Source organism: Thunnus thynnus, chromosome 4, assembly GCF_963924715.1.
Source record: "Thunnus thynnus chromosome 4, fThuThy2.1, whole genome shotgun sequence".
NCBI classification, from domain to species: domain Eukaryota; kingdom Metazoa; phylum Chordata; class Actinopteri; order Scombriformes; family Scombridae; genus Thunnus; species Thunnus thynnus.
Window position 1 is genome coordinate 17,524,385 of NC_089520.1, and position 13,047 is coordinate 17,537,431.

Below are 13,047 nucleotides of genomic sequence, written 5' to 3' on the forward strand. Positions count from 1 at the left end.
CTACTGAAAAAGGACTACAGCAGCTGGACATAATAGAAAAGTACTGTCAGAACTGGGCCCTGGCAGTAAATATGAAGAAAAGTAAGCTTTCAAAAACGCTCTAGATGTCAGGAGAACAAATATCAGTTTACCATAAATAATCATATAATTGAACATAGTATGAGTTATACCCACCTTGGTATAACCATAATAACATCAGGGAGTTTCAACATGGCAGTGAATGCACTAAAAGAAAAAAAGCTTGAAGAGCTTGAAATGCTATTAAGAGAAAATTTAATAATTTCCAAATTCCAATTAAAACCCAACAGAATATTTACATACAGAATTCTGCAGATATATTTTACACATACACAGAAAAACACCAACAAATGCATGTAGAGCAGAATTAGGCAGATACTCACTGATAATTAACACTCAAATGTTTTAATCACCTTAGATCCAGCCCCATAAACATCCTCTATTCCAAACGCCCTCCAAACCCAAGAGCCAAGCCCAGAAAAGAGTCCCCTATGTCAGTTGGTGCTGAGACGAACTGCCCCCTCTCAGACACACTCTGACCAGTCTCACACTGACACTGCTTTCCAAACAGAGTAAACTAAGTTGTAACACAATGTGAAGAAACCTATTCAGAACATTAGAAAGAAGAAACTAAAAGCCAAAGTAGATTAGAATGTTATTTGGCCCTAAAAATAGATTATTATTTGGCAGAATATCTCTCTACTGTCAGAGATAGAAAGCAGAGACAGATCCTAACCAAGCGCAGGCTGAGTCACCACAAATTGGCAATCGAAAAAGGAAAACACGAAAAATCATGGCAACCAAAAGAGAACAGAATATGTGGTCACTGTTCGACAGGTGAGGTTGAGACAGAGATGCACTTCCTCCTACGGTGTAAAACATCAGTGAAATAAGGAACATTTACTTTACCAAGTTCAACACTGTAATTTCAGATTTCAAAGAGCTTAATGACCTCTCAAAATTAAAAAATACTCCTCAGAGAAGGAGACAGGGCAAATCTTGCTGCCCATTATCTATCAAAATACCACAACCTGAGGTACAGTGAATGACCTACACACACACACAGCAAATGCACACAAATACATGCACAGCATATACTGTACATATATATATATATATAATTAATATATATCAATCTTAATGTTGTGTTCATATGATTGTTATTTTGTACAGTCCAAATATTTGATCAATTTGTATTTTGATGCTTTGGCAACATTGTTCTCGCCCATTAAAGCCCATTGGATTGAATTGATTTGAAACTGTGATGACACAGGCATGCAGGCTGGACGCAAGCCTTCGGTTGAAATAGTTTTATATTGATTCTGTCTTCTTAATCTTCAGGTTACTACTTTGAAATTCCATCAATTGGAGCCATCAGAATCAACACCCAGGTGAGATATATGGACTGTGTACAAGATACTGAATACACCTTTCTTACATGAAACTGTAAGAACAACTATATCAAGCGAGGAGAAAGTCCGTTCCTTCTCCATGGTCGCTTTGATGATGATTACACAGATTGTCGATATGCCTTTAAGTATTCGTAATTAAGGGACAGAAGACGGCACAGCTGGATGGAAAGGAAGTGACAGAGTTGGAGATGGTGTGATAATAAATAAGGTTGCAAACTTTCTCTTAGAAGCTCTGAACTAAAGTCTTTCAGATTTCTTTCTGTCTTTCTCTCTCTCTCTGCGTCACACACACCTCACACCACACACCCAGGGCCCTGCCAACCCCCCCTGCACTTGCTTGAGGCACTATGAGCCTCTGGAGGCCCTTGGGAAAACCTCATTCCAGCTGCAGAAATTGACTCAGTTGCTGGGGGGTGGTGGTGGGGGGTACTGCACACCCCTCTCTCCCCCCCGTCTCCCCTCCTTTCTCCTCCCCCATCCCCTCAGCCCCGGTGAGCGATCAGGCCCCAGAATAGACTGTCAGCTGTTCCATTAACTCTGGCATATTTATATTCTGAGAACTGCTACTTACTCTAATAGGTTTTCTGAAGGTGGGTGACTACAGCTCTCTGTGCAGGCCCAGAAGACACATCGGGGTCTTGTGTTATTTAACCGTACTCTGCCCTTCAACATCACACTCATCACATAGACTCACTAGACTAAGATGGCAACATCAAATAACAGATGAAACACAGATGACAAAAACATTAATCATAATGTCCCGAGTCAATGCAATATGTGGGAAGAGCAGAATAGTTTTTAAAATAAATGGCACTATAGTTTGAGTTTCTATGTGACTGAAGGTGTATTTTTTTAGTGATCTTCTTTGTTTAGGATCTCAGTGGAGCAACAATGACAGGCAGCCATGAGTTAGAGAGTTTGCCTTTAGAGGGAATGTGTTGATGAGTTTACTCTCTGTGATCGGAGCTGTTACAATGACCAGGGAGACAATAGTGTTTAATCAACGCACAAGGATGCTGTTTGAGTCTATGTGGCTCTCCTTCCTTTGGACCACATATCTGAGGTTGCTGACTTTTTATGTTTCCTAGATTGTTCTAGCCAAGCGGAAAATTTCCCCTTATATCCCGTGAAAAGGTCTGGCTGTCACTGTCCTGATGGAATATCTCCCTGTGGCGCGTTAAACTGGACTTTTATTGAGCTAATAATAGAATAGGTTACGCTTGTCAGCACCTCACTGTTCAGGCGATGAAAAACAAACGGTCAAAAGCATGTTACTGAAGTAGTTGTGTGCTTATACAGGGCACCCCTTTTGTGTATTGAGGATAGACACACAAAGGGTGGTGGCAAAGGTCAAAATTTGTGATAATATTTCCCTTTTCACTGCAAAGTGGATGGAAATTGTTTATCATGTGACAACGGCTAATGTTTTTAAAATCCCCGCAGAGCTGCTGCTTTTTCGCTGATATTGTTTGAACACATTGTGTTGCGAAAAATAGACGTTTGACGTTATAATTCACCATCTGAGAAAGAATTTTGAGTTGTAAATGTTGGCAGAAGTATACACTTTAATTAGAGAACAATTTTGCTGTCTCTCATCTGTACAATAACAAGACACTGAAGGCTCGTAGTGCTATCAGTCCCGTCCCCTGCAGGCTTTTTTTCCCCCTCCAAACTGTGCGGTTTCTGTTGTTTTATGTCATGAGGTCACTCACTCAATAATTTTACCAATTACAAACCATCTCCAAAATGATTTGGATCAATAGGTTGTGTAAAAAAAAAAGACATCTCAGCTGCTGTACGAGGTGACTCCTTAGAACAAAAGAATATAGTGAATATGATGTATTACTAGTAGACTTAACCCCTCACCTCTATTCACAATCACTGTGGGACATTCTCACAGTGCCGGCGTTGACAGTAGAGCCTCTGGGAGAATGGCCTGTTTGCACGTTGTGCCATTGACACCCTTAATGTGTTTTTAATAGCTCCTTCATAATGATGAAAAACGGCCTTGAGTGGCTTAGGACTGGAGGCTTTATGGCCCTGCAGGACCAGGATGCTGCTGCTGGTGGCCCACTGGTTTATGGTGACAGAGAGGAGGCCGGTCAGGGTCTTATAGTTTTATGACAGATGAACATTCGAAGGCTCTTCCGGCTCTCCATTTTAATGCCTGTACATAACAAGCACCATAAATGTCTGTTTGATTATGTGTGTTTATTAACGTTCTGACTTTTTGCTGTTTCAGGAGTACCTGGATGTCCTGGGTCGTCCCATGGTGCTGGCTGGGTCTAAAGCCAAGCAGGTCCAGTGGACAAACGTTTACCAGGATGCTCTGGTGAGAGAAAACTTAAATAGAAAGAACATTTTATTTGATTTAAAGTAATAAATGTATCCTTCTCCTAGTATTTCATGTACAAACATTTCATTATTTATACCTCTATCATTGCTCTGTAAATCATCACTGTTTGTTTAAGATTTTGCTTTAAATTCTGGCAATGAACTGGAAAATAAACAAGCCCAAATAAACTCCTACAGGTAGTTTCGATGTCACAACTTTTTAATCTGTTGTCTGTGAAGATTCTCAGTCATGCTGTATCTACAAGTGCTAAGTCAAAGGCAACTGACTTGCTTTAGATTCCTGAAGGCTTCTTTTGAAGTTTTCTGTGTTTATTGGATTGTAACTGTGCAATACATTAATTTTTTTGAAACCATTAAAAACATTCTTAATTGAATTATGAAATGTTTTCATCAGGGTTTGGGCCTTGTCATCACTGGGACGATGCCGGTCTTCAACCTCACTGCTGACACTGCAAGTGCTCAGGTAGTAATAACACTGCAACACAAGATATGAACCTTAAAACTTACACGTATTTTCATTCATTTACACATCATATCACTTAACCTGGACTATTTCAACTCCAACTGATTGTTTGTATCAATCAGTCTGTCCTTTAATTATTTATGTGAGAACAATGTTTATGCTGTCCTCCAGGTAGTTGAGGCTAACACATATAAGGCTCAAAACACAATAAGAGTTGGACTAAAAGGAGGCTTTCAGGTTTTATTTTGCACCTCTGTGGTGTTGTTGACCATCATCAATCATTTGTAATGTCCACCTAGTTGCTGCTCTTGAAGACAATACCTCCCCCCTGAGGCGACAACAGACATCGCAACCTCTCATCTGTAGTATCAACTATATAATTATCCAGACAGCACATATGCGTCCGGCTTTCAGTGTTTACTCTGAGCTTGTCACACAGGTTTAAAGCAGTGATGTGGTGGCAAGCCGACTCAGCTTAAGATGGACTGTAAAAATATGGACTAATCAGATTGCACACAAAGATGGCACAGAGATGTTCTTAGCACTGTGTGATTCAATAATGTCAGTGGTGTTGTGGGTAAAATACTGATATTTACTCCATGTGTTCCTCATACAGAACCAGCTCATCCTCGGAGTCATGGGAGTAGACATTGCAATCAACGAAATCAAAAGGAAGACACCTACATACAGAGTGAGTATGCTGTACACTTGATTTCAGTCTGCAGACTTTTTTTTTTTTGCATATGGATCGTTATTGAATCACATCTCCTGCTTTTACCGTGCAGCTTGGAGCCAATGGCTACACCTTTGCAATTGACCCGAACGGTTACGTCTTGCTGCATCCTAACCTGCGACCCAAGGTAGGTCCAACAAGGAACTCTGCCCTGCTTTTAATGAGTTTGATGGTTCTTAAGCTAAATCTGGTTGTTTTTCCTGCTGACTGAAGTTAAGCCTTCCCTTATCTTCCCCTGCTTTATCTCTCACTGTGTTCAGATCATTAACTTCAGGGAGCCTGTCACTCTGGACTTCCTGGATGCAGAGCTGGAGGACAACAACAAAGAAGAGGTAAAAAAAAAAAAAAAACCTCCCTGAAACTGACTGTAAACTTACGTATATTTCATGTACGTTTCATTTGTCACTTGCTTTTTACACAGTGGTTTCGTTTCAATGTCTCTGTACGGCTTTTCATGGCTCTTTTCGCTTCTCAGATCCGACGACAGATGATTGATGGCAAATCAGGGCAAAGGAAAATCAAGACGCTCATTAAGTCAGTTGATGAGGCAAGTCATCAATATATGAGACTCAATCATGATCCAAAGTAGCACCTTCCTGAATGGTGTTGTAATGAGTCTGAATCACTCAGTATGTTTAGGATCTGTTGTTTCCCTCCAATTATGGGGAAAGACGTGTGCCGAGGATGTGACAGTGTTACTTATCAGAGTCTCTTTGTGATTGTCAACAGAGGTACATCGACGAAGCCATACGGACGTACACATGGACGCCTGTGGAGGGCACAGATTACAGGTAGGTTTGAAATCAAAAACCCATCCAAAACATCACCTGGCCTCAGACCAAAAGATTGCGCAACTTGAAGCTGTGAGTGAAGTCCAACTTTGATACATTTGATTTGTTGATTTTAAGCCACAAGTCACAGATTTACATTTGGAAGCTGTTACTCATCAACCAGCAGTGTTTGCAAATTTAAGATTATAGCTCACACTTTCAAACATTTGGAACAGACTGAACCTATCACTGATTAAAGACAAGTCACTCATTTGCCTGCTGTACTTGTATTAAATAATTCATCTGAATCACCCAAATTAAAGAACCTATTTCTTTCTCTCATAAAATCCTCAACAGTACTCTAAGCACAAATTCATTGCAAAGTTTATTCATCTCAAAACTTGGTTGAACATTTGAGGTTGCAGTATAATGACATTTCCTCCAGGGCAACATTTTGCAAATTAAAGTTTATGATATTCAGTAGTCCTACAAATGCCTGATGTGTGTTTCTTATTATATCTGCTGGCAACTTGCCTGGTCCTGGCTGAGTCCGTATGAGGCTTTCTCTGCATAATTCTATTAATGTTCACCGCAAATGGAAATTTCAGTATGTTTAAGAGTCCCCATGTGTTACTGTCAAATGTAACCCTAACCAGACAGTCATGGCTCTACTCTGCTATGCATCCTCCACATAGTTTAGAGCAGCACTTTGCTCAACAGTTAATGATGTTGGATGTTTCTTCAAATCTAAATTAGCTATATATTATAGTCGACTGTAGCTGTGGCTCAGTCTGAACCTGATACTGTCACAGCCTGATTTTCTATCTGTTCCAATTAATCCTCTTACTGAGTTATATTTTAGCTTTGTATGGCAGCACAGATCAGGCGATATGGATTCTTACTTTCATTTATGGCTTTGGTAGAAGACAACAAATACATTCCTCTTTTATTTGTAACATGTTTAAAATATTTCATAGTTTCACTTAACTTAAACAGAAACTAAAGCTTGAAGCTGCTCTGATCAATATTTCTATATTAGCATTGGATCAAATGAATGAATTAATGTTTGTAATTAACCCACTGTACACTACCTACACAGAACTTAAGGCAGACAAACAAAATTAGCAAGTTTAAAATGCAGATAAAACTGTCACCAACACTCCAAGTCCATGGGCACAATAGTCTGCTGAAATTTGATTGGCCGCCGCAATGTGTCCCAAATATCAACCATAATACAAACAAGATTCGCTCCCAACCAAGTTACGGTGCTTTGGAACGGCCGAGCATCAACCTTCTTGCCTGACGGTGGCAATGAGGACTTGCCAGATGTGTTTTCTCACTATTTAATCTAATTTAATGGAATCCAACTCAAAGATCGCCTGAAATAGGCAGTTCAACTTTCTGGGAAACTGCTACTTCCTTGAACAGTGCATCTTCTGTGCTGACTTCATGCTACACAAGACTGATCTGAAGACCTTGTTGTCAAATGACGCCATTCAAAATCTTGTTTCACAAGAAACTACATCACATTAAAGGCACCCTGTGGAGTTTTTGACCACTGGTGGCGCCACAGAGCAATATTTGCAACATGAAAGTGCACAAGGACCCACATGTACACGTGTATGATGGGTGCAGGTGAGATGAAACACAGTCCTGCTGATGGACAGAAATGTAGCAACAAAGTCAGAGAAGAAGACTGCTAGCACACAAACATGGAAGTAAATAATGCAGGTTTCAAATCCAGCTCTGCTCATGCTTTATAATGAAAGAAATGCACTTGTGTTAGGCTACAGGGATACACACTATGTAACATAACTTTGTTTACAAAAAACTCCACAAGGTACCTTCAAGGAAGTAATGATATAATTTCATGGGACCTTTTAAACAAGTCTTGTTAATCACCTTCCTGTGTCTGTGTGTTTGTGTATTGGAGAGTTTATATGTGCATGCATAACGTGTTCCCGATTTTCTGCATCTGCCTCCCTCAGTCTAGGGTTGGTACTGCCCACATATAGCGAGAACCATATCAAAGCCAACCTGAGTGACCAGATCCTTCAGGTGCAGTGTAAGTACCCGGGAATACCCAGCATCCTTCACTCTCTGTCTCTCTCCCTCTCTTTCTCTCTTTCCACTCTTTTCTTCTCTCTCTCTCTCTCTCTCCCAAATATGACTTTACGCTCTTATTCAGTCCTTTGTCCTGGGTCTACAACATCATCATAGGGAGTGTCCAAGCGGAGTCGCCTTCCCTGCCCCCGCTTCCCCCTCTCCCACCCCCCTCTCTATACGCTCTCTGATAGGCAGGATCATACCTGAGTCCCCCGACTCCTCTACTGCCCCCTGTTCCCTCCTGTCTTCATGCTGTGCTGTAAAATGGTGATGTTTTTTCTTCACACTGGCTGAAGAAAAAAATAACTGAACTGACAGAAAGGTGAAAGCTGTGGTTTTACTGTGTAACTCAGGTGAAAATAATGGTGACCTTGTGCTATTATTTTTTTTGCCAAATGCTCTCGCCTCTTCTCCACCAAGTAATGATTCTGAAGCATCTGTGTTCAAAGTACCTTGATGTTCTGAAAACCTGTGAAAACATGCATGCTTTTCACTCTTTATGATGAGTTTTATGATTTTGGGAATTTTCCTTCTGTTATGTGTGTGATTTTTGTTTATCTTTTCAGTTGGATTGTGTGAGATGTTTCTCAGCTTTGGAATCATTCAGTAGATAAACTCCCACACGACCCGGATCAAGGGCTTGTCAAATGTGGGAGTTTGGGTTTTTGTGGGTCTGAATGGGGACACGTGTTGTCTCTCTCATTCTTTCTTTGTCCAGACCCTGTTACTGCCCTCTTTTCCTGGTTCATTTGATTTATCTTTTGTTCCTACCATAGTTATTCTTCACAATACTGTTTTTGTCTTCACGGTTTTCCTTACATTTTCCTTTTCTGGATTTCCCAGTTTTTCCGTTCTTCTGTTGGTTTTCCGTTTCTCGTTTGCTCTTGCAAATAAGATGTTTGCTCTTCATTTCTTTTTCTCTCTTGTCTTGTTTGACTTAAATTGGTTTCTTTCTTTCAAGAAAACAATATTTTTATTCAAACAGTAATTGAATAAAATATTGTCTGTGATCCCCCCCTTCCCACCCGATCCCCTGTTTCTTTTCTTGCTCACTCCTTCTCTGATGGATCCACACAGTGCCATACACCAAGGGCAAGTATACTCCATATTGGTCCACGTTCCCTCTACCTTTACTTCCTACTCCCTACCGCTGCCTCCTTCCCACACCTCTCGTCCTAAACCTCTTCCTGCTGCCCCCCCTCCCACCCTCACCTGTCCCAGCCTGCTTGCCTCTGTTCCTGCCCGTCTTGCCTTCAGGACCTTCCTTCTCCTCCCTTTTCCCTCTTTTTCTTCTCCTCTTCTTCTTTTTATCCTTCCTCCTCCTCCTCCTCCTCCTCCTCCTCCTCCTCCTCCTCCTCCTCCTCACCCTCTTGCTGCAGCTCAGATCCCACATCTCTCACGATGGCTCTTCCAGTCCTCAACCTCACCCTCCTCCCCTACGTATCCACGCTGCTCCAGAAGCACAAAACGCCTACTGCACCCAAGGAAGACAGATATTCATGTTCTCTGTTAAAACTTGTCTTTTGTCCCCTCCCTAATCCTTTCCCTTCTGTGGATAGCTCCAAATGGGTTGTATCTGCCTTCTTTCTTCCTCTTTCTCTCTTTCACTCTTTCACTTTCTTCTCATTTTCTTTGACCATATTTCTCTCTTCTCCTCGTCTTCCTTTTCTCTCTTTCAGTATCATCGTTTCTCTTCCACTCTCTTTGCCTCTCATCTCTCTCTGTCTTTTTCTTACAGTGTCATTAGTTCATAAATGTCTTAACTAATTCCCACACTAGGGCTCAGATATTGATAGATCTTTCATTAAATAAAAAAAAAAACCTCATTAGTGCTACTGTAGATCAATTTTGACCTCTTTTCCTATTTCTAGTTAGTTACTTTTTCATAATTTAAGATGCCACACACAAAAATTTGAAATATTAATTTTGTAGTGCCACACCTTAGCTATAATAATATATCAGCACATATGTATCATGTACTGTAAGTACTGCTATTTATTTATTGTAGAGTAAATCAGGATCTCTGGTGGAAATATTTTAACTTAGATATAAATTTATTAGTCTAAATATAAAATAAAATACCTTTTGATGTCTGTTAGTTGCCGAAGTATCTCGCCTATAGCTGGAGGCGTCGCAGCCTGCAGACTGTCCCTACAGGGCTGAGCTGTGTCCTGTCCACCCAGGTCCTCCCATGTTGTCAGGTGTCAGGGTGCCGCTCGGTGCAGCGCCTGACTCCTGTGTCGTCCCTCTGTACTCCCTGTCTCCATCAGCTTGTCTCCCCCCCCCCCCTTTCTCACCCCTCAGACCGCCAGGGGCACGGCCCAACACTTCCTCAGTAAACCTGACCCCGGATGTGCACGGCATTGTGGGCGGAAAACTACCTGGGCACTCTATTTTAGCTCAAAAAGTAAATGTTGTATTCCTCGGCTGTACACAGATACAGGTGTGACATAATGAGAAAATACGGATTCATCGGAAACTCACCTGTCGAGGTTTTAATGATGGTACTGGTTGATATTTTCTGTTCTGTTCTGAATGTGATAGATGACGATGAAGTTGCCCTTCGACATGCCCTTCACAATGCAATGCATTTCCTCTGATTATGTGTCTCTCTGAGCCCTCTCCCCCACCAGTCTGAGGGGTGACCACTTCCATCAGGACCTTCACTCACCTCCCTTGCAATAGTTGGCCATGTTGATGCCTGCCTGATAGAAAAGCACTCATTGTGGTTAATCTGTCTGAGAACTTCCTTCCTGACACAACATGTCTGGCAAGTCAGTTCTCAGACACCCAAAATCTGTTAGATTGAAACCAAATGAATCGGAGATTGTTTGTTGACAAAGTAATAAACAAAAAGAAAATAAAAGGTGTGAGTGCTTGTGAAAGTAAAGCGGCCATCCATTGAGAGTCAGGTTCCATTTTAGGCACCATATTGGCTAACGCTAGTGTTCCCATGATTCCTCAGTGTTGCTATGGTAAACTCCCTTCTGCGTCCCTGCACCTCTGAAGAACAGCTGCTGTTTACCCACAACTCCCCACTGCTCTGCCCATTGCTCTTCCCAGATAATCTTCCCCTTTCTGTTGCAGATTTTGAATCACTGCTGCCAAACAGTTTTGAGTCTGAAGGACATGTATTCATTGCTCCCAGGTAGCCCTGTGTGTGAATGCTTGCTGTCGTTGATGGTCATCAGTTGTTGGTCTTGTCTTCACGTCTTTCAATTGCACAATATACATTTTTTTTGTGTCTTTGTGTGTGTTTATTTTGGCTCCACATTCAGCATCTATAAGCTTTATTGAATTACTTTTTTTGTGATGTTGAGTTGCACTTCATGTAAGTGGTTGGTTTCATTCATTCTATTTTTTTTTTTCATTTTGAGTGGTGTGTTTACTCATAATTACAAATTTTTAAAATACACAGGTTTTTTTTCAAGAAGAATATAAAATTCATCATAGTATTATAATACGCATTCTCTTCCCTATGTTATCCTCATTACTACAAAGTACCAAATCCACATCAAATCTCTTTTGCATGCTGCTTCAGTGTTGCTGCATGTTTATATCTTCTATAAATACATTTAGTTGTTGATGGTTAGGTCGTACAATGTAATGTTAAGAGTAAACTGGATATTTGACAGCATGATGTATAAATACAAAAATGTTGTATGAAAAAAAAAAAAAGGCTGAAATCCTCTTTGCATGTGCTTTTTTGTTATCAGACCCGAGTGGCCTCCGGCTGCAACCTGAATTTTAAAACACACTGATAAAATCACCCTTTCATTGTGATGCCTGTGCTCTGCTCTGCGGTGTAATCCTCGTCTCATTTTGACTGACAGACAGACGTTTTAGCATTTGGAATTTAAGCTTTAAGACATGCATGCTGCGCACGATGGCATCAAGTAACGTGTATGAATTCATGCATCCCCACTTTGTGTTGTGTGTCCTTCTGTGAGGGATAAAGATAGTGTACACATGTTTGTTTTTCCCCTCTGTCTCTGAGTTAAAACGCTTTGTCTGTCCCTCAGGGAATACTGCAATGAACTGGAACTGTCCAACAACAACACCGAGTTCCTGCTCAACTTCATTGCTCTCATGGAGAAGGTGACACCGGACTCCAAACAATGTGAGCTTCATTTCTTTTCACTCACACACAAAATTAATATTTTATTTGTTTTAATTAGTTCATTCAAGATTGATGGATAAGGATGATGGATTTAATGGATAAGGTTGGCGATATTCTATATTTTTCTTATTGTCAACAAATGAAAAGCCCAAAACCAACAATTAATTGATCCTACTAACTATTATAGTCTGTGTAGCCAAAACTTCATATCGCTCATTCCTCTATGACATCATAAACCTCCATTATTTCCCAAAAACTATTAAAAACACACCAGTGGGCCACAGTGTTGCACTGGCTGACATCTTTCTTCACTACAATGAACATGGACACTATAGTTTATTTTAACTCATTCCTACATCTACCATCCTGCTGCTGTAAATACTCGCTAGAGCACCAAATGTGTGTTACTCCGCAGGGGAAAATAGTCCCCGACAAGGTTACATTCTCTAGCTGATTTAGAAAATTACTTATCTTTAAATAAAAAATTAAACTTCATATTTGTGACCCATTTTTAAAGATTCACACCCCCAGCCAGAACAAAAGGGTTTGAGGCTGAGTGCTATAGAGGTATTAAGAGCAAGACTAACACGTTGTTGGTTTTGGTCTTTTCATTTGATTTGCTGACAATAAGAATAATATAAATAGTGCAGAAGTATATCCGCAAAAATATGACAAGTTGTTAGTATTATTATTTATTATTGGTGCAATATCAAGTGTGACATCAAGTGCAAAATGGGAATAGTAAAGGTTCATTATCAGCAAGTACTGTATGGATATATTTCAATCCTACCACAATCTCTACTAATACCAAGCTTCCACAGAGACTGAGGGAGTTTTGTAGAATCACTTGCTGGGAGAAATATATGTTTAATTGTCACTGTAATCTTGATTGTTATATATATATTAGTTAGATTTTTAACCAAGTGGACTGAGCTCCTCAGTTGATACAGCTTTTTACTGGTCACTGTCAGATCCAATGTGTTCAGGAAAGAGAAATCTACGTCTGATGTGAATTTAACTGATATTCTGATAGTTGTTAATATTCTGTTTGTTTGCGACCTTTTTGTTCA

At 40.4% G+C, this 13,047-nt stretch overlaps 1 protein-coding gene across 8 annotated transcripts in view; it reads left to right on the forward strand.

The window, feature by feature from the left end:
- The window catches only part of cacna2d2a (calcium channel, voltage-dependent, alpha 2/delta subunit 2a), a 160,245-nt gene that overhangs the window by 136,563 nt on the left and 10,635 nt on the right, over window positions 1-13,047 (forward strand). For 7 of the 8 annotated variants that reach the window (XM_067587047.1, XM_067587048.1, XM_067587045.1 and 4 more), the window contains 11 exons: window positions 1,360-1,409; window positions 3,673-3,762; window positions 4,180-4,248; window positions 4,865-4,939; window positions 5,034-5,108; window positions 5,242-5,313; window positions 5,457-5,528; window positions 5,711-5,772; window positions 7,740-7,816; window positions 10,945-11,005; window positions 11,880-11,977. In XM_067587047.1, coding sequence (XP_067443148.1) covers window positions 1,360-1,409; window positions 3,673-3,762; window positions 4,180-4,248; window positions 4,865-4,939; window positions 5,034-5,108; window positions 5,242-5,313; window positions 5,457-5,528; window positions 5,711-5,772; window positions 7,740-7,816; window positions 10,945-11,005; window positions 11,880-11,977 — 801 coding nt within the window. Of the gene's footprint in view, window positions 1-1,359; window positions 1,410-3,672; window positions 3,763-4,179; window positions 4,249-4,864; window positions 4,940-5,033; window positions 5,109-5,241; window positions 5,314-5,456; window positions 5,529-5,710; window positions 5,773-7,739; window positions 7,817-10,920; window positions 11,006-11,879; window positions 11,978-13,047 lie in introns of all 8 variants that reach the window. The other variant, XM_067587051.1, reaches the window with a different exon arrangement.